This window comes from Phyllostomus discolor, chromosome 1 (genome assembly GCF_004126475.2).
Source record: "Phyllostomus discolor isolate MPI-MPIP mPhyDis1 chromosome 1, mPhyDis1.pri.v3, whole genome shotgun sequence".
Classification (NCBI taxonomy): Eukaryota; Metazoa; Chordata; class Mammalia; order Chiroptera; family Phyllostomidae; genus Phyllostomus; species Phyllostomus discolor.
The window spans coordinates 115,324,354-115,344,694 of record NC_040903.2 but is presented as its reverse complement, the minus strand read 5'-3'; the positions used below and the strand labels follow the sequence as shown (position 1 = coordinate 115,344,694).

Sequence of the window (20,341 nt, the reverse complement as noted above, 5' to 3'; positions counted from 1 at the left end):
GGCAGGCGTTCCCAAGAGACCTCGGGGAGTAAAACCCCAGTTTCAGAAATTACCTTGATGTTTGGAGGTGACAGCCATTAAGAAAGGTCTTGAGTACCGGGCAAGGGGCTGTATACTTTCGTAGTAAATGGGGAGCCGTGGGAGGCCCTTGAGCAGGGGCTAGGCCCTGAGAGGAAGCACTGCAGAGAATGGATGGGGGTATCTGTGGGGACAGAGTGGAGGGGGTCGGGAGGGTCGGGAGGGTCGGGATGGGAGGCGGAAGGCATGAGCAGCAGGGAGAGAGTGTGGGGCCCATGGCTTTTCTGGGGATGGAAGTGAGGAAGGGAGACTCGGAATCTGGCAGTTTCTTAACCCTTAGTCCTGGGTGCTTCCTTGGGGGCCAGGCAGGCATGGCAGGCCACTGGCTTTTCCTGTGGGCCACGGCAGCCCTATGGCAGGATGTAGTGCTTGCCAAGGATGCTTTATGAATGGAGCAGGAGGCTGCTGACTCAGCCTTTGGTGAGACTCTGGGTCACCAGGTTTGGGCCGGAAGCATCTGGGACGGAAGTGGCTGCTCAGGGCTTCCCCACTGCGGACGGCTGGGAGGGGCTGGCAGGAAGCACTGGGTGAGGGTGAGGGACTCTCTCAGCCCAGCTTCTAGGTGTGTGGGGGCTGGCGGGTGCTTGGTTGGGGTTAGAAGGGCTGAGGCCCATGCCTGAGACTGGAACTGGTGTTAATGGCTGTGGAGTTTTGCCCCTCAGAAGGGCAGAAAGATGTGGTTGGGAACTCAAATACTTATCAGCTGTGCCAACTGGCGAATCGCAGCACATTGTGTTGCCACTTCACTTGTCAGGGCTTTAAGTTTGTTTTTTTCTCTTACGAAATGGGATCAAGTAGTTCAGCCCATCTCCCCCTGGGGTTATGAGAATGTGAAACCATTTCCAGGCTTGCCCGCAGGTGTCAGACAGCGGCTGTGTGGCCCTGCTCGAGCAGGCAGGCAGGCAGCAGCGGCGGGCACGGGCAGGGGCTCCGGCAGCCTGCCCGAGTCAGACGCTATGGGCGTCGGGTGGCGTCGGGTGTTGGACGGTGGAAGCAGAGCAGAGCTTGGTTTAAAAACCTGGATAATTGAGTTCTGACTAAGAGAGAATTCAGAGACAAGACTGAAACTATACAAGTTTGTTTAGGAAGTCACAGAGGTGGAGGAAGTGAGCTGTAGAAGGAATGGGCTCAGAAAACAAATTACACAGGCAGGAGAAGGGAATGCAGGAGAGAAATGTAGAGGCGGCATGCCTGGTGGGGGCCAGAGGAGGGGCAAGGGAAGGGCACAGGTGTGCTTTCACTGGGGCCTCTGTCCGAGGGGATTTTAGGGGAGGCCGCAGGGGAGGACCCCAGCAGAATAGTCATCAGCTTTCCAGGTGTGTCCTTTCAGGGTCCTGGTCTCCACAGATTGGCTGGCGTCAGGATAGGGGGGTCATTAGTCATCGCAGCTGGTCCTGAGGCAGCCATGGCGTCACTTGTCTTGTTTTGCTGCTCTTCTGGGCCTGGGGCTGAAACATCGGAGGCCTGGATGTCATCCCCGGGGGTCAGTGCTTAAGGAAGTGGTCGTGCAAGGGCACCAATGGGAGTCGCATGAGACCACGCTTCGGCCCCTTGTGGCCTCCTCCAAGGGGGTCTACTGCGTGACTAGTGACAAGCCAGGGGAGGAGAGGTCAAGGGAGGGTATGAGCCACATGGCCAGTGATATTCCAGGGAGGGAAATCACCCTGGGGGACAGGTCCTTGGTTTTTCAGTTTTGCCAGTTGCTAGACCCCTGGGGCTCTCCGCTGTGCTGACCTGTCCCTGGCCCAACTCCTTGCTCTGCTCTTGTCTGTCTAACCACCTATCAGAGATCCCAGGAGGTCTGGGCCCCCTGCTGAGGTCTGACCTGCAGCCACAGACCTATCTTTCAGTCAGTCCTCACTGCAGCTGTGGGGGTCAGCCCCAGTCCTGGCCCCTTCCATTTCTGATCCATCTTGTTAACTCAATCTAGTGTATGAAACCAGCAAATGTTCTCTCCCTCTGGGCCCCACACTTGTGCACCTAGCTGCCTCCTAGAACTCACCCCTGGAAGTCACTACGCAGACTGCACTAACTTTCCATGCCCTGTGCCGAACCGTTCCGCATTCTCTGTCTCAGTGAGTACCCCACCTGGTCACTGGGCACAAAACTGTGGACCCCTGACTGCTCCCTTTCTGTCCCCGCATTCTCCAGTCCTGGCCCTTTCACCCAGACCTGCTCCCTCTCTTCTGCCTGGCTTGTCTCACTTATCCTGTGGCACGACCAGCGCGGCTAGATCAGTCAGGTCCCGAGGGAAGGCGGTGGGGGATTGAGAAATAAAGACACAGAGTCAAAGCGGGGTCCGATGGAGTCCCTTCTCTGGGATGCAGAGGAGGAAACTGTTTATTGGTGAAGGCAGGCTGTATATATTGAGCCAGCTTTGAAGCAGAGTGTGAGAAAGACAAACTGCAAGGCTAGGTACATTTTATTTTTTAAGAACATTTGCTGCTCCTTTTTGGTACGGTGATATAGCAAGCAGCCAAGTCATTCTTCCCTTACAACAATCTATCAGGCAGTCGTCCGTGGCCTGGGGCAGCTGTGCTGAAGCGGAGGCCTGCTTCTCACTCCCTTGGCATGTGTTACCCTGCTTGGCTCTCCACATCCTGCAGGTGTTTGCAGAGTAATCGTTATGAAGCACAGCTCAGACCATATCCTTCCCCCAATTCCAGAGTCTTTGGTAGTTCCCACCTGCCTTCAGGGTAAAGACCAGACCTCTTAGTTTATGTCTAAGTCTGGCTCCAGCCTTTGCTCCTCCTCTCCCTGAACCCAAAGGAGCACATCCTTGCCCTGACCTGGCCTGTCTTGCCTCTACTTGCCTCCTTCAGCTTATATTTGCATCCTGGTTCTGAAAGGCTGGGTTGCAGCTACCTGTCCTGGTTTAGCCTCCCCAGCAATTCAATTCCTTCCTACCAGAATCTCTCAAAAATTGCCTGAGCAGGGAGAAGCCCTGTGGGTGTGTGGGAGGAAGGTCATCCCAGCTGGCAGTTGCAACCTGGCCCCAAGCTGGTCCAGGGGAGATGAGTGGGCTGTGCCTGGAGAGGACCTTTTGAGACAAAGTCTCACTTCCTCTTCCTTACAGGCAGGGGCAGCCTTCCGCCACCGAGAGCCCAGCTGTCAGTTGCCTCAGAGGAAGATGGACAGTCCTGGCACAGGTGTGCATGTGGCCACTGCCCTAGGAGTGCTGTGGTTCTGCCTCACAGGTGAGGGGCGCAGGGCGAGGGGTGGGGTGCTGGTGCTGGGCTGGAGGTAGGGGAGGGGATCACACTCCCACCTTGGGTCCTGTGGAGCCTCTGTTTAGAGGGGATTGGGGATCAGAAGGGTTTGGCAAACCTCTTCCCAGTCTCTCCTGTACTTGTCTACGCTCATTTCCACTTCCAGGATCCAATAGGTAACTCTCACTTTACATTTCTTAGCCTCCATTTCTTCTTCTATAAAATGGCATTGTGAGCACTAATATGTCCAGTGTCACCTCCTCAGCCAGGCTTTCCTGGCTACCCTGTATAAAATAACACATCCCTCCCCACCCCCAACCTTACTTCACACTGCTTCCAGCATTTGTCTCCACTTGACATACTGTGTTTCTTTTCTTGTTGCTTTCTCTGCTCAGAGAACAGGATCGGTGCCAGCCCCATAACAGGTGCTCAGTCCCCATGTTGAATAAATGCTGTAAATCTTCCTGCACAGTGCTTGGTACAGAGTTGGCACTCGACAATAGCAACTACTTTCATCATAATATTCTCACCTTATGTTTCAAAGCTTAATCTGTTACCTTCATCCTCCATGGGGAAAGGCAAAGCTGAGTCTCTGGTGCCATCTAGTGTTCACAAAGAGGAAGCCTCTCTATCCACTGCTGCTCCTACTTCTCTAGGTGTCCAACCTTTTGACATCTCTGTGCCACACTGGAAGAAGAGTTGTTTTGGGCCACACATTAAATACACAAACACTAATGAAAACTGATGAGCAAAGAAAAGGTTTTAAGTAAATTTACAATTTTGTGTTGGGCCACATTCATAGCCATCCTGGGCTACATGCTTCCTGTGGGCCAGGGATTGGACACCCCTGCTAGAGAAAGGAATTTGTTTGGGTGACTCCTCAGGTTTCATTCCCCAAATGCCCCAAAAGAGGCACCTTGGTGCAGCTGATCTCCAGCTGCAGAGCCAGCCTGGAGCACCTGGGGTTGCAGGGAGGGATTCAGGGCCAGTGTAAGACCTTCAGAGAGCTCAGTGCACTGCAAAGATTAGGAAAGCTCCTGCCCTGTGTGCAGTTCATGATAAAACGTCATTTTTCTAAGTTCAAGAAATCTTTATGAGTTGTGTACTCAGTAAATTTTGTGTTAAGACTGATTTTCACACTTTTTGAGTGTGCTTGCTTTGCTGGTGTCCAAAGCACACACTTAATCTAGTACCCAAGAATGGCAATGCCAGGGTAGGGGCACATCTCCTCAAAAGAAAGATCCCGGGGGACCCCTCCCTGACTTTCCAGGGCTCTAAAAGAAAAGCTGGATTGGAGGCAGAATTGATAGAGTGGGGAGGCTACAGGGTAAAGCCACAGGATGGGGGGCGGGGGGAGTGGGGTTTGTCTCTGGCTGTTCCCTGGCCCTGCCCCTGGGTAGGGAGTGGGCCTGGGCTGCTGGGATCTGTGCTCCCCTCACATTGAATCCCTTAGCAAGCCCTGTTCATTCTGCCTCCTAAATAAACCTCCCGTCTGTCCGTTCTGTCCATCGCCACTGCCACCCTCTAGAGCTAAACCACCGTCACTTCTTATAGGCACCACTGAAGTGGCCGCCAAATCCGTCCTCCACAGAGGAGATTATGCCTGAATAATCCCCCAAATGACTTCCCATTACACATAGAAAGCCCTAAATTCCTCACCAGCTCACCAAGCTCTCCCACCCAGATGATTTGGCCACACTGCCAGCTTCCTGACACTGTCATGTAGCAGGGTGGGTCTTGACTCGGGGCCTTTCCACCTGCTGGTGCCTCTGTGTGCAGCTCTTACCCTGGGTCTTTGTATGCCAGGTTCTTTTTTTTTTAATTTTGGTTTTTTAAATGTTTTTTTCTTTTTCAACTGTAGTTGACATGTTATATTAGCTTCAGGTGTGCAACATAGTGATTAGACATGAAACTTATGAAGTGATCACCCCAATGGTGTTTATGGTGTTAGTACCTTTGTAACACCATAAAAACATTACAATATTATTGGCTACATTCCCTATGCTGTACTTGACATCGCCATGACTGCTTTGTAACTGCCAATTTGTGCTTCTCAGTTCCTTCACCTTTTATTCCCAGCCCCCCGGAGCACCCTACCATCTGGGAACCATCAAAATGTTTCTGTATGTGTCTCTGTTTGTATTTTGTTTTATTCATTTATTTTGCTTTTCAGATTCCACATATAAGTGAAATCACTATTTCACTTAAGTGAAATAACACAAATACACAAATACCCTCTAGGTCCATCCATGCTGTTGCAAATGGTAAAATTTCATTCCTTTTTATGGCTATCATATTCCACTATATACATGTCCCACTTCTTTATCCATTCATCTATTGATAGACACTTACATTGCTTCCATATCTGGGCTATCATAAATGATGCTGCCGTGAACATAAGGGGCATATATCTTTTCAAATTAGTGTTTTGGATTTCTTTGGAGAAATACCCTAAAGTGGGATGGCTGGGTCCTTGTTTGTCTCTTGATACAGCCTTTGTTTTAAAGTCTATTTTGTCTGGTATAAATATCACTATCCCAGCTTTTTAATTTCATTTCCATTTTTATGAAATATTTTTTTCCATCCCTTTCAGTCTGTGGGTGTCTTCGATCTGAAGTGGGTCTCTCATAGGCAGCATTTGTAAGGGTCTTGTTCTGTTGTCCATTTAACCACCCTGTGCTTTTTCATCGGAGTGTTGAATCCATTTATATCTAAAGTAGTTGTTTTTTTTTAATATATTTTATTGATTATGCTATTACAGTTGTCCCATTTCCCCCCTTCTCTCCCCTCCACCCTGTACCCCCCTCCCACCCACATTTCCCCCTTTAGTTCATGTCCATGTGTCATACTTATGAGTTCTTTAGTTTCTACATTTCCCGTACTATTCTTGCCCTCCCCCTATCTATTTTCAACCTACATTCTATGCTACTTATTCTCTATACCTTTTCCCCCTCTCTCCTCCTCCCACCCCCCTGCTGCTAACCCTCCATGTGCCCTCCATTTCTGTGGTTCTGTTCCTGTTCTAATTGTTTACTTAGTTTCTTTTGGTTTTGCTTTAGGTGTGGTTTTTAATATTTGTGAGTTTGCTGTCCTTTTACTATACATGTCTTTTCTTTATCTTCTTTTCTTAGATAAGTCCCTTTAGCATTTCATAAAATAAGGGCTTGGTGATGATGAACTCCTTTAACTTGACCTTATCTGAGAAGCCCTTTATCTGCCCTTCCATTCTAAATGAGAGCTTTGCTGGATAGAGCAATCTGGGATGTAGGTCCTTGTCTTTCATGACTTGGAATATTTCTTTCCAGCCCCTTCTTGCCTGTAAGGTCTCTTTGGAGAAATCAGCTGACAGTCTGATGGGAACTCCTTTGTAGGTGACTGTCCCCTTATCTCTTGCTGCTTCTAGGATTCGCTCCTTCGTTTTTACCTTGGCTAATGTAATTATGATGTGCCTTGGTGTGTTTCTTCTTGGGTCCAACTTCTTTGGGGCTCTCTGCGCTCCTTGGATTTCTTGGAAGACTGTTCCCTTTGCCAGTTTGGGGAAGTTCTCCTTTATTATTTGTTCAAATACGTGCTCAACCTGTTGCTTTTCCCCTTCCGATTCTGGTACCCCTATAATTTGGATATTGGAACGTTTAAAGGTGTCTTGGATGCTCTTAATCTTTTCCTCAATTTTTTGAATTCTTATTTCATCATGCTTTCCTGCTTGGTTGATTCTATCTTCCTTCTGGTCCACTGTATTGTTTTGAGACTCATATTCCTTCCTTTCACTATTGGCTCTCCTTCGTGTATCTTCCTGCATCTCTTTTATGATAACCTGCATCCTTTCATCTAAATTGCGTCCAAAATCAATCAATTCCGTGAGCTTTCTGATCACCAGTGTTTTGAACTGCGCATCTGATAGATTGGCTATTTCTTCGTCGCTCAAAAGGATGAGTCCTAGGGGACTGATCTGCTCTGTTGAAAACATGTTTTTCCCCGTCTCTCCTTTTTTTTTTTTTTTCCCGGTCTGGTTGCTCTAGTTATGGTGGGGGGGCGGAGCCTTAGGTGCTCACCGGGGCTGGGCACCCCAGTCGCTAGATTGTGACGTTATATGTGGGGGCGGGGCGGGAGCAGGAGCGGGGCGGGAGAAAACAATGGTGGTAGTTCCGTTCTCCTGGACTCAGACCCTTGTCTGGGCTTCCGGGCCGCAAGTTCTGCCCTGGTCCACAATCGCTGCCCCTCTGGGTCTGCCAGCCGCAGCTTGCGTACTCAGGGATCACCACTGCGTTCTTGCGCGCCAGATGGCTTTTGCTCCGAGTTCGCGCCAAACCTTCCCCCGACCTCCGTGCGCCACTGACCTGAGCCAGCCCCGCGCCCGCCGGCTCGTCTTCTCCTACCAGTCCGGATGAACGCGTCTACTTCAATTTCTTGGCTGCCCGACTTCCATTCAGATAAATCCTCTGCTGGATCTAGGTGTTATTCTGACTGTAAATTATTGTTGTTCTAATCTTGGTTGTGAGAGGAGGTATGGTGCATCCACCTATTCTTCCATCTTGCCAGAAGTCTAAAGTACTTGTTGATAGACATGTAGTTATTGCCATGTTATTATTCATATTTTTTATATTCTCCTTTTTCTTAAAGAAGACCCTTTAACATTTTATGTAATGCTGGTTTGGTGTGAGGAACTCCTTGAGTTTTACCTTGTCTGGGAAGCTCTTTATCTGCTGTTCATTCTAAATGATAGCTCTGCTGGATAGAGCCATCTTGGCTGTAGGTCCTTGCTTTTCATCACATTGATATTTTGTGCCAGCCCCTTCTGGCCTGCAAAGTCTCTGTTGAAAAATCAGCTGACAGTCTCATGGGAGCTCCCTTGTAGTCAACTAAATGCTTTTCTCTTACTGCTTTTAAGATTCTCTTTGTCTTCAACCTTTCACATTTTAATTATGATGTGTCTTGGTGTGGCCTCTCTGGGTTCATCTTGTTTGGGGCTCTCTGTGCTCCCTGGGCTTGTGTGCCCGTCTCCTTCACCAGGTTAGGGATGTTTCCGTTGTTATTCTTCAAATAGGCTTTCAATTCCTGCTCCCTCTCTCTCTTCTCCTTATGCTGTAGATGTTGATACGCTTGATGTTTTTCCAGATACCCCTTAAAGCATCCTCCTTTATTTGGATTCTTTTTTCTTTTTGCTGTTCTGATTGGGTGTTTTCTGCTACCTTATATTCCAAATCGTCAATTTGATCCTCTGCTTCATCCACTCCCTTGTTGATTCCCTTTTATGTATTCTTCATTTCAGTTATTGTATTCTTCATTTCTAACTGGTTCTGTTTTGTTTTCTATTTCCATTTTTATATTTTCCATCTCTTTGTTGAAGTTCTCACTGAGATCATTGAGCATCCTTATAACCGGTGTTTTAAATTTTGCATCTGCTTGTGTCCATTTTGTTTAGCTCTTTTTCTGGAGTTTTTTGGGCGTGTTCCTTTGTCTCCTCGTTTTGGCAGCCTCCCTGTGTGTGTTTCTGTGCATTAGGTGGGGCTGCTCTGACTCCCCGTCTTGGTAGAGTGGCCTCACAGTAGGTGTCTTGTGGGGCCCAGTGGTGTGCTCTCTGTGTCCACCTGAGCCAGGAGCTCCAGGTGTGGTTGTGTGCGCCCTCCTGTCAAAGTTGAGCCCCGATTGCTGTTGGCCTGGCACTGGGAGGGTTGACCCTCAGGCTGTGACTCCAGTGGGGGAGCTGCCGTGCTGCGGTCACCCGGTGGGACCGGTCGCCCTCGTGGGGCTCTGGCACGTCAGGCTCCTGTTCATTCCCTTTACGTATCAGCTTAGTAGCTCTAAGAATGAGTCTTGCAAAAGTATTAAAGGTATGGGTATACTTTCTTCCTTGTATGAAAACTAACCATGTTTATATAAGAAAAGAAAAAAGAAAAAGCACTGTGATCCTTTCTTATTCACAGAAGTACACTATTAACATTTCAGCACATGCTTTTTTTAGACTTCACTTTCCGATTTATAAAGATAATATATACTTACGGGAAAGGGAAGCCAGCAGAGACAGTTGTTAAATACCTGCCAGGTGCTTGAACATCTACCAGCTTACTTTCTAATCCACTCAGGAATGTTCTCTTCCTTTCTGTCCCTAATCACATGCTAATAAGAACGTGTGTGCTGGTGTGTCCCTCTCTTCCATTAAAATGTCAGCTCTGTAGAGGTGTGACTTTGGTCCTATTGTCTTGCATTCCTAACTCTTACACTTGGCAAATGGTAGGTGCTTATGAAGCCAATAAACTTATTTTAGGTCTCAGGCCTCAAAGGGCAGGTGTGTGGGGTTGGAGTTAGACCAGGAGAAGGAGACCAGGGAGGCCCAGAGTGCCCCTGCCCCTTCTGACTGCCCCACCCCGTTGACTCTGCCCCCAGGCACCGCCTTGGAGGTCCAGGTCCCCGAAAACCCCGTGGTGGCCCTGGTGGGCGCAGACACCACCCTGAACTGCTCCTTCTCGCCTGAGCCTGGCTTCAGCCTGGCTCAGCTCAACCTCATCTGGCAGCTGACAGACACCAAACAGCTGGTGCACAGCTTCACGCAGGGGCAGGACCAGGGCAGCGCTTATGCCAACCGCACCGCTCTCTTCCCTGACCTGCTGGCACAGGGCAACGCCTCCCTGAGGCTCCAGCGCGTGCGTGTGGCTGACGAGGGCAGCTTCACCTGCTTCGTGAGCGTCCGGGACTTTGGTAGTGCTGCGGTCAGCCTGCAGGTGGCAGGTGAGCACCCGAAGGGGGCGCCCTACCCCTTGGCACACCCCTCTCACTCCCTAGCCTTACCCCCTTGTCCGCCTCCCCATGCTGACCCCTGTCCTCACAGCGCCAGGTGCCCTGTCCCTTCACTGTGCCCCCTTGGCCCTCACCTTACCTTGTCCTTTACCCTTTGTCCCCCTCCAGCTCCCTACTCAAAGCCCAGCATGACCCTGGAGCCCAACAAGGACCTTCGGCCTGGGGACACGGTGACTATCACGTGCGCCAGCTCCCGGGGCTACCCTGAGGCGGAGGTGTTCTGGCAGGACGGGCAGGGTGTGCCTCTGGCAGGCAACGTGACCACGTCACAGATGGCCAATGAGCAGGGTTTGTTTGATGTGCGCAGCGTCCTGAGGGTGGCGCTGGGCGCTAATGGCACCTACAGCTGTCTGGTGCGCAACCCCGTGCTGCAGCAGGACGCTCACGGCTCTGTCGCTGTCACAGGTAAGGGCCAGACGAACAGCTGGGGAGGATGGGGGGAGCCACCCTCTTTTTTTTTGGACCCTGGGCTGGAATTTAGGTAGGTTTGGGTGTTCAGAAGACTTGAACAATCATATTCACATGTTTCAGGTGTCTCAAACTCTCCCCAAAGGAGTCCTTAAGGGGCTTGCCTGAAAGAGCTGACAAGAGGCATTTGTAGTATTTGCTCTCCTAGGAGCACCTTAGGTGGCACGTGTGCTTCTTATACCAAGTACCTGCCTGGAATCTGAGATGTGGGCGGGAGTTCTGTGTCAGCCCCGGGGCATGGCCCCAGGACCTGGTGAGGGAGGGTTTTCCTGTGGGAACTTCTCTGGGTGATGGGAAGCCTTTGCTGCGTCCGTGGGCACCATCTGATTCCGAGGCCCTGAGAGACAGCTGGGCCCCTGCACGTGGGCAGTCCCCAGCAGCACATCACTCTCAGCTGCAGTGGCCAGGGCTCTCTCTGCTGCTCCCGTGTGCTCAGATACTAGATGGATACCATAGTCCCTGGTTTGGGGATCCTGAGCCAGACATTGTTTCCCTTCCTGAGTGCCCACCTCAGTGGGCTTTCCTTGCGCCTGGAGATAAGTGGGCTCAGGCCAGTGCTCAGGCAAAGGGAGGCCGTCTCCATCTGTGTTTGGATCCCATCCTGGCTCCTCAGTCCCTTCCCTTGGGCCACCTGGCCTTTCCCAAGGGCCTCCCCATGTACCCTGGGGTCAGGACAGCAGGTTCTGTCCTGTCTTCTCTTCCCATGACGTCCATCCAACCCCCCGGCCCACCCACGCCCCAGTCTGCACCTGGCCACCAGATTGTGCACAAGCCTCAGGCTTCATTGACTTATTCCTGATTTTCTTCTCCTCCCAAGTGTGCCTGGACCTTCCGAGGCCTTCGCTTATCGTCTAGGTGTTAAGATTCATTCCTTCTTCTCCTTCAGGTGTTTCCTTCTGGCAAGGCTGTGTTCCCTCTGCCCACAGCCTTGTGGGAGACCCCATTCCCAAGACTGACCCCACCCTACTCCTGCAGAGCCCCCAGGCTCTGTGCTCTTTGTGGGGAAGTCACTGCCCCAGGGGCCTGTTGGGTGTTCTGAGGGGTCTCCTTGACCTTTTAAAGAACAGCATGTTGTCTAGTGTGTGTTCAGGGGAGAATAAGAGCTGTCAGGAGTGACAGTGGCTGGAGTGGTCAAGAGAATTCTGCAGGGACAGGTGGGAGTCGATGGGACCTTGAAGGATCCTGCTAATTTGCACACCTGGCTGGACAGAAAGGGCTCGTCAGTATAAATGTAATTGCAGGGAGAACGTTTACCCCACCAAAGACAAAAATCTTTACTTTAAACTTTGGTAACTAACATTTAAAGCACCTTCATTTCTCCAGGGAGGAAACCGAAGCCCTGAGGGAAGAGCGAGCTTGCCCCAGGCCGCAGGCTGGCTTGGCGGCTTTGGCTGGGGGGCAGGAGGGCGCCCCCCCCCCCCCCCCCCCCGCCGCAGGCAGCTCTTTGAACATGGGATGAATGATAAATGCTGTAGTTTGCATTTCAATTTTGAGGGTGCATGGCCTCTCTAAACTCACGCATGGGGTCTGTGGACCTGGGTTCCTGCATCCCGCAGTGAGCAGATGAACCATGACCAGAATTGAACTCAGCCTCTCAGTCTAATTTTTCTCCCCCCCACCACCCAGCCTCCTGTTTCATTAGAGCAGGTCTGGCCTACTTTGGAGCCTTTGGCCTGTATTTTGCTTCAGGGAGCTTTGTGCCTCGCACAACATTCTCAGAGGCAGACTTTCAGTCCTGCAGCCTGGCCTCTCCCCACCATGCCTGCTGGGGGTCAGTGAAGTCACATGTGCTGTGTGGAGGCGGCTTTGTGGAGCAGGCACTGGGTGTGGGGCCTGAGGATGCAGCTCTGAGCCCTGCTCTGGCCTTGACTGGTGGAACGAGGGCAAGTCTGACCTGTGTTCCAAGCACCAGCCTTGGGGTGAACACAGAGTCTGTCTCCCTGTGGGTATTCCCGTGGCTCTGCTGTGTCACTGCTACAGGAGCTGCACCCTGGGGTCTCCAGGAGTTTCTCCCATGTGCTTCACGGACTGCCCTCCTGACCTCTCGTATCAGCTGCTCTCCTCCTCTCCTGCTTATTGGGGTGATGGGCCCCTTTGCTTCCAGTGTCCACAATGGCAGCTTTGCCAGTCATGACAGCTGAAGGTGACACCTGCTACAAATGCCTGTGTCTGTGCTAGGGCCTCCGCTGCCGAAGGGCTCAGGGCACTGCACACGGCACTGTCGGTGCTTTCTGCTGCCGCCGATGCCCGGGGTGCCTGTGGTCTCCAAAGAGGGCAGGACAGCAGTGCTGTCTTTGGTTAGATTTGTTGTCCCTAAGGCCTCTTCCCAGGACCCAGCAGGGGTCCAGAAACTAGGCTAGATGGCCTGCTCAGAACAGCTTTGGCCCTGACCCAGGTGTGGGTGCTCAGCTCCTTCCGTCTGCCATGACACAGTTCACAGAAGGGCCCTCGGCGTTTCACGGAAACACGCCCCTGGCACGTCTCCTCACTCTGGCGCCCTCGCCGCCCACCCTCATCGATATGCGGGGTCTGCAGACGCTTTCTGTGAAGGGCTGGACAGTAAACATCTTAGGCTTTGTGAGGCATACACCGTCTCTTGCTGCTGCTGCTTTTTCATCTCCTTGTGTTCCTCCTTTTCCATTTTTTTTTTACCTTCACCTGAGGACGTGCTTATTGATTTTAGAGAGGGAGAAAGAGAGGGAGAGAAACATCCATGTGAGAGAGGAACATTGATTGGTTGCTTTCTGTATGCACCCTGACCGGGGAACGAACCTGCAACAGAGGCATGTGCCCTGACCAGGAATTGAACCCACAACTGAAACACCCAACCAACTGAGCCGCACCCACCAGGGCTCTCCTTTTCCATTTTTTGGTAACACTTTACAAATGGAAGAATCACTGTTAGCTCACAAGCTGTACAAACACAGGCTGCAGGCCAGATTTAGCTGACAGGCCTTAGTTTGCTGACTCCTTATGAGTAGGGTAGGGACCGTCACCAGGTAGGGCTGGGATAGTCAGGGCTGCGGAGGTGGACTTCAGCTAGGTGCAGATCTTGGGGGCAGTTTTTGGTGGAGTAAACTGACAGCAATGTGTGGAGGTTGGGGGGGTGCCTGTTGTCTTCTCAGAGAATGGCCGTGACACCAGTTTGGCTGGATGAGAGGTTCCTATAGCAGAATAAGATACAAAGGCTCAGGGAGGTTAAGCAGCAGCTACATTATTGAGGTTCTTGAATCATCCTGAAATGGTTGTAGCATTATTTCCATGTCAGCAGGGAGCCATAGAAGGTTCTTGGGCATCATCAACTGCAGACTCTTCAGCCTTGCTGGGCTAAAGCATGTCTTCTCCAGCTACGGCTGTGTCAGGCTTTGGAGGGTGTGTGAATGCGCAGCAAAGGGGCATGTGAACTCTGTGTAGTGCTGGCGCTCAGAAAGGGTGGGGGCCCCCATTCACACCTTGGAGCCAGAGGGTGCTGTTCTCGTGGCCGTGGGGGCCAGAGATGATGGTTCCTCCCCGTTCTCTCCCCTGCCTCTCCCAGGACAGCCTGTGTCATTCCCCCCTGAGGCCCTGTGGGTGACTGTGGGACTCTCAATCTGCCTTGTCGTGCTGCTGGTGGCCCTGGCCTTCGTGTGCTGGAGAAAGATCAAACAGAGCTGTGAAGAGGAGAATGCAGGTGAGGGGGGGGGCGAGTGGGTGTGCACATGTGCCTGGGTGTACTGGGGCCTCCGGGACATCCATCTGAGTGTTACTGTCTGGTAACAGAGTGAGTTTGCCAATGGGGCTAGATTGTGTGTGTTATCTCCAGGCTGAGTGTCTTGTGTGTGTAAAGAAGTGTGCGCCTATCTGTGAGTGTGCAAATATGCAGGATGAGTGTGACTGGAAATGAGTAGTGGATGTATAAGGCTGAAGTGTGCAGAGGTGTGACTATGTCTGTGCAAACAAGTATGACTATGAGAGTGTGAGTCCCATGGGTGTGTCTGTGAGTGAGAGTGCAGGCTTAGAACCAGGAAATTTAGCAAAGTGTGGGTGCTTCGTGGGCCTGGGGTCACTGTGTGAAGGCATGACTGTTGTCTGCTGGGCTGCGGTCAGTATGCGTTGCCTTTGGTGACAGGCAGGCAGGTGGTGAGCTGATATCGCTAGACGGGTGACTTGACCTTGGTGGGTGAGTGAGCTGACTCTAGTGAGCGGTGGGTGAGGGAGTGGACATTGGTCCGTGGGCCAGTTGCCCAGTGGGTGGTGCATGGGTTAAACCTCCCAGTGGGAGGTTTTCTTGAATAAACATGAAAGTTGGTGGTGAGAGCGGGGAGATGACCTGGAGTCTGTCACAGTGAATATGTGAATGGGGAGGAGTCTGGTTGGTCGACAGGTGACACCTGTGCAGTGTGGCTGGCCAGGCTGGTGGCAGGGTGAGTGGGCTGATAGGTGGGGGTTGTCCACGTTGGAGGGTGGCAGTTGACTGGATCGGTGAGAGGGTGGATGGGTGGGTGGGTGGGGGAGGCGAGGAGCTGGTCCTTGGTTGGGCGCATGGTGGACTCTAGGCTGACAGCCCTTTCATCCGGCCCCCGGGCTCTGTTCTGTGCTCATTGCTCTCAAGGTCCAACTCTGTGTCCAACACTTGACCACAGGCCATGCCTGCTTCCCATGTACCGGCTTCCCGCACCCCAGGCAGGAAAGTGTGGTGATGAAAATGGAGCTGAGGAAGGTTTTGTTTGTCTTCCAGGAGCTGAGGACCAGGATGGAGATGGAGAAGGCTCTAAGACGGGTAAGTCTAAGCTTGGAGCTGGCCTTCCTTATTGGCTGAGAGGAGGACAGCGGACAGGGCAGAGGTGTCCAGGACCTGGGGGAGCCACATTTGTGTGCGGTTGAATGCAGTATGTCTGGTGGGCGGAGGCCTCCCTATCGGGGTGACTCTCGTCTCTGCTCAGCATTAGGCCTGCAGGCGGAGCTCCCCGATTCCTTCCCAGGGGCTGCTTCGCTTCTTCTGCCCACCTTTGCCCATCTGCCAGCTGGCTGCACCCCTAGGAACCCAGCACTGTGGAGTCTGGTGGCTTCCTAGGGGAGTGGGAAGGGCTCAGGAGGTAGGGCAACCTGGGTTTCAGTTCCAGATCCTGCTCATGTAAGCTGGGCAGTCTGGAGCTAGTCACTTTGCTTCTCTGGGCCTCAGCTTCCTTGTCTCTGAGTCCCAGTTTCCTCATAGTAACTGCCTGTCTTCATTGGCTGAGTGGGTTAAATTAGATGAAGTAAGGGTTATAACGGCCTAGTGTCCTACCTGGTGCCCAGTAAATACCTTGGAGTCCTGTCACCAGGCAGATAGTTTAAGATAGTCCCATTCTGGCTAGAGCTTAGGTAGCCCTGGTCAAAGTGCTTTGCTTTGCTCTTCCAGGCTTCAGTTCTCCATCTGGAAAATGTCACCCTGCCCCTGCGCCAGCGGCTCCAGGGGCTGGTTTCAAGTTCTCTGGAGTAACTGGACAGGACAGGGGTTTGCAAAGGTCATGATGCTGAGGAGACACAAACTGGGAGCCCAGCGGGGGTGGGTGCTGAAGCACTGGTGTCCTGTGGCCACAGTGGCCTCACTGTCTTCCCTTCTGGCTTCTGGGCTGGGAGAGGCAGGTTCCTGCTGGGCCATTCTGGATGGTGCCAGTTTCGCTGGTTCCCTCCCACAGGTGCCCTCCCCACAGCTGCAGGAGGAAGGGCAGGAGATTGACCCCTGGGACTGCTGTGAATTATGCCCGTGAATTCTCTGCCTTTGGTGTGCAAGGTGCAGATACCTGTGGGATCGGGCCTCCTGTTTTCGTGCCCAGAGGCAGATGTAGTTGACAGAAGGGAGGGAGTGCAGAGGAGCAGGGGCTTAGAGATTTGGTCAGTGTCAGTTCCCCATGATCCCCAGGGCCATCTGGGGACATTGGGAGCCCCTTTAGCTTCTCACTTCACTGTGTTTTGGGAACAGACCCAGTGCACCTCCACATCACTAGCTTGCCGGAGGGCAGGGGGGTTGTTCTCAGGTAGATGCAGAAAACTGAGCCCCAGAGAAGGGGCAACAAGCCACAGCGTGGAGCTGGGACTGGGGACAGCAGCCTGGGGTGCCTTCCCTGGTGCTGTGATGTTGTCCCCACTCACCTGCCTCCTCCTGCTCCCCCAGTCCTGGCCCTCCCTTCCTCAGCTCCTCTCTCTCTGCCCTACCACTTTCCACAGTTCCCTCCTCACCATGTGCTCCTTCCTTTTTTACAGTCCTGCGGCCTCTTAAACACTCTGAAAACAAAGAAGGTAATGACATGTGGTGCTTGAGACTGTGTGTGCGTGCACCTGTGTGTAGGAGGCAGGGAGGGCTATGGGAAGTAATTATCACCCTTCACTGGTGACCTGCTCCCCACTCGAGCAGCCTGCACTCCTCCCTGGTGAGGTGGCCAAGGGCAGAGTAACCAAGGTCCCAGCTGCACTGCTAGGACACAGACATGACAGACAGGCTTAACCAGGACAAGAGCTCATTTCTCTCCTGTAGAAGTCTAAGCATAGCGGATCTTAAGGCCACTCATGTCCTGAAGCCAGCTTCCATCTTCCCAGTTTCTGCCCCTTCAGCATGAAGCTTCTGTCCCCAAGTCCAACGGGGCTGCTCCAGGTCCTGCACCCCCACACCTGAAGCAGGGGGAGGGAAGCAAGGGAAGTGCAGTTTTTTCTAGGGCTTGACTAGAAATAGCTCAGGGCACTCCTGTTTACATCCCATTGGTCAGAACCTATCACATGACTCCTAACTCTAGCGAGACCAGGAAATGTCTCACAAGGGCAGCCAGCTGGTACTTAGGTAGTTAGTAAATGTTAACAATTATTAGTGCTCATATTATTGTAGCAAGCAGTTACAGTAGGAAATGGTTGCAGGTTAGTTTGAGATTCTTTCGAAAGTAACCAACAGGCACCTCTATATATGTATGTTTGTGTGTAAATATTGTATTTCTGTGTGTGTTTCTGTGTGTATTTTGAACAAAATATTTCATGATGTAAAATATTGCCACTAGATCTGAGTGGCTTCCACCTAGAAAATCAAGGCTGTTCACCAAAGATTATGGAACCTTAAGTATTTTTCAAGTCGCCTCTGAGAGGAATTTCTAGATGCTCTTGCCTGTGTTTGGCTTTCCTCTGGGCCCCAGGCTCTGGACTTTCTGGACCAGCACACGGGCAGTCCCCAGGAGGGAGAGCGGCTTTCCCAACGGGCAGGCAGACCCCGAAAGAATGGCAGAGGGAAGAGCGAGGTCATGCATCTCCATCCAGGCCAGGGAGAGGCTGTGAGGTCAGGGCTGTGAATCCGCAGCGTACCCTTACGTGGACGCAAAGCCAGGGCGAGGAGGCTCCCTACAACATGGCTGCTGGGGAAATCAGTGTGGGATAGGGAAGTTGGAGAGGGTTTCCTGCTAGAGCAGGGAAGTAGGCCAGGCAGAGGGGCCGGTGGCGGGGAGTGTTTTGGGTGAGTAGACCCGTGGGGAGGGAGCAGGGCTGGCGATCACTGGGCCGTCTCCCGCAGGGGCCCTTGCGGTCTGCTGACTCCCAGGTCCTGTGTTTATGTCCTTTGGGTCTCAGGGCAGGGCTTAGTGCTGGAGACTGCTAGTCGGACTTTTGTGCTCACTCTCACACTCACCCCCCACCCTGAAGCATACAACCATGTGCCCGGGGTTCTGACATACTCCCAACAGTAGAGCTCCTGCACTTAATGCTTTTCCCTCCTTTTTTCTTCCGATCATGAAATGCAGGTGATGGACAAGAAATAGCCTGACTACGAGGACCAGCGAGCTGCTGCCCCTGCCCTGAGCTCCCACCTCTGGCTGCACTGGGACCTCAGTGTGAGCCCCTGGCTGGGGCTTCCCTGCGCCCAACAGATGGCCCCACCCCAGTGACTTGACTCATTCTGCAAAGGATGTGACTCACAGACCACCCACAGCCTCATTTCTCCAATGGACATGGCTCCCAAGTCATTCTGCTGCCTTATTTCTCACGGACACAAGACACAGATGACCCACACCACCTTATTTCTCCAGTGGATATGCCACGTGGGCCCCCTGGCTGCCTTTTTCCTCCGGAGGACACAGTATGCAGACTGACCCTCTGCCTTACTTCTCCAAAGACACGATACACAGTTAGCCTGCCGTGTTTCTCCAGGGGCCCTGGTACACTAGTTATCACCTCCACCTTCCCCGTCCGAGCTGCCTGTAGTCCTGGGTCCTCAGACGGGGCACTGCAGCCTCAGCATCTCCTTCAGTCCAGCGGTGTTTCCTCCTGCCTTCTCCTGCACTGTTCCCAGTGCTGGCCTTTCCCTTCCCTTCTAAGTGCAGACAGGCGCCCTCCCCAGCCATGCAGAGAGACACAGAGGCATGTGCCAGAACTCATTCAGACCTCCCCTGTCCGATCTCTTCCACAGTGCACCAGGTGTGCCCTGTGAGCCCCCTCTGCCCACTGTTTCCATGAGAAGCAGGTGCCGGTCACACTGGGTCTCTGAGGGTCAGCTTCTGCCCCTCTGCTTTTTCCACCCTTGTTCATCTGCCCAAATGGTGCTCACTGAGCACTTGCATTCCCCAGAGATGGTTTGTGGAACCATCTTTGAAAACACAAGCCATTCCCTCAAGGATCTTGCCCTTTAGCCAGGAACTGGTGAGGAAATAGCGGTTCATGCGAGAGGCTCCTGCCTTGTCCCTACTGTGCTGCTCTTATGTGCCCCTAGCTCCTGGGTGCCTCACCCCATCCATCCCTAGTTCTTACCTGGAGAGAAGCTGATGGTCCCCAAAGAGTCTTTCCAGGGTGAGCAGGTGAGCAGGCAGCTGAGGCCCAACAGACTCTGAGAACCCAGCATAGGGGAAGCCTGGGACCTCTGGGGGTAGGGGTAGAGCGCCCCCCCCCCACCCCACCATGGTGCTGTTCTGGGGCTGGGCAGACAGCTCGGGCTTCTCTGGCCGGCCCTGCCTCCAGTTGAGTAAACTTCTGAAGTTCTGGTGTCTTCCCACTAACGTCTCCCTTCGCCGGCAATGGAAGATGTGGGTATTTCTAATTTAAATGTGGGACTCTGAAGAATTCTGTTAACTGGGTGGGTGGGTGGGGAGTTTGGGGAAAAATAAATGCCTTTGTAGAAAGCTTTTTCTCTGCAAAGTGTGTGGAAACAAGAATGGGTCTCAGGGCTCAGCAGGAGCTGAGCCCTCCTGGTCATCAAAGCCAAGTCTCCCTGCTCTCACCTTCCCCACAGCACTGGCCTCGGAGGCCTGTGGCCCTGTCCCTGGCCTCAGGCCACCGTGGGGCTCCACCCACTCCTTACCACATCCTTTCAGTCCCTCGTCCTGGGAGACTCCCTGGGACCTTCATCTAGGCTTCATCTAGGTTTGCTTAGGGCCCCACACACGCTGCTTTTTACGGATGGGGAAGCTGACGCCAGGCCTGAGTCAGAGGCCCAGGACCTCGTTCTGGCCTGTGACCCCGAGCAGGGCCTGTAGCCTCCCTGGCCTTACTTGTACGTAAAGTGGGCCTGAGGTTCTCACCACTGCCCACCTCCAAAGACTGAGAGGAAGGGATGGACAGTGCAGGCACACAGGTGTTGGGAGGACCGGGTTCTGGACTTGGGGGCCTGCAGAGTGCGCTACACTTTTGCCCCCGGGGGTCTGAGTCTCCGCCCCAGCCATTTGGCCCCAGAGCTCCACAGGCCCTGGGGTGGCAGGAGGAGCCTAGGGCTGCCGGTCAGGACGCTCAACTTTTGTCCCTGGCTCCACTACTAACTTGTGAGGAAGTCCTTCATACCTCTGAACCTTAGTTTTCTTATCCATTAA

The 20,341-nt window shown here is 52.7% G+C and overlaps 1 protein-coding gene across 2 annotated transcripts in view; it reads left to right on the top strand.

Moving 5' to 3' along the window:
* Nucleotides 1-19,661, top strand: part of CD276 (CD276 molecule) — a 31,520-nt gene extending 11,859 nt beyond the window's left edge. The window contains exons 1-8 of one of the 2 annotated variants that reach the window (XM_036028156.1): nt 2,010-2,153; nt 3,155-3,275; nt 9,672-10,013; nt 10,191-10,487; nt 14,086-14,220; nt 15,268-15,309; nt 16,776-16,811; nt 18,287-19,661. In XM_036028156.1, coding sequence (XP_035884049.1) covers nt 2,025-2,153; nt 3,155-3,275; nt 9,672-10,013; nt 10,191-10,487; nt 14,086-14,220; nt 15,268-15,309; nt 16,776-16,811; nt 18,287-18,309 — 1,125 coding nt within the window. In that variant the 5' untranslated portion in view covers nt 2,010-2,024 and the 3' untranslated portion in view covers nt 18,310-19,661. Of the gene's footprint in view, nt 1-2,009; nt 2,154-3,154; nt 3,276-9,671; nt 10,014-10,190; nt 10,488-14,085; nt 14,221-15,267; nt 15,310-16,775; nt 16,812-18,286 lie in introns of those variants that run through there. The other variant, XM_036028160.1, reaches the window with a different exon arrangement.
* The last annotated feature ends 680 nt before the right edge of the window (nt 19,662-20,341 follow it).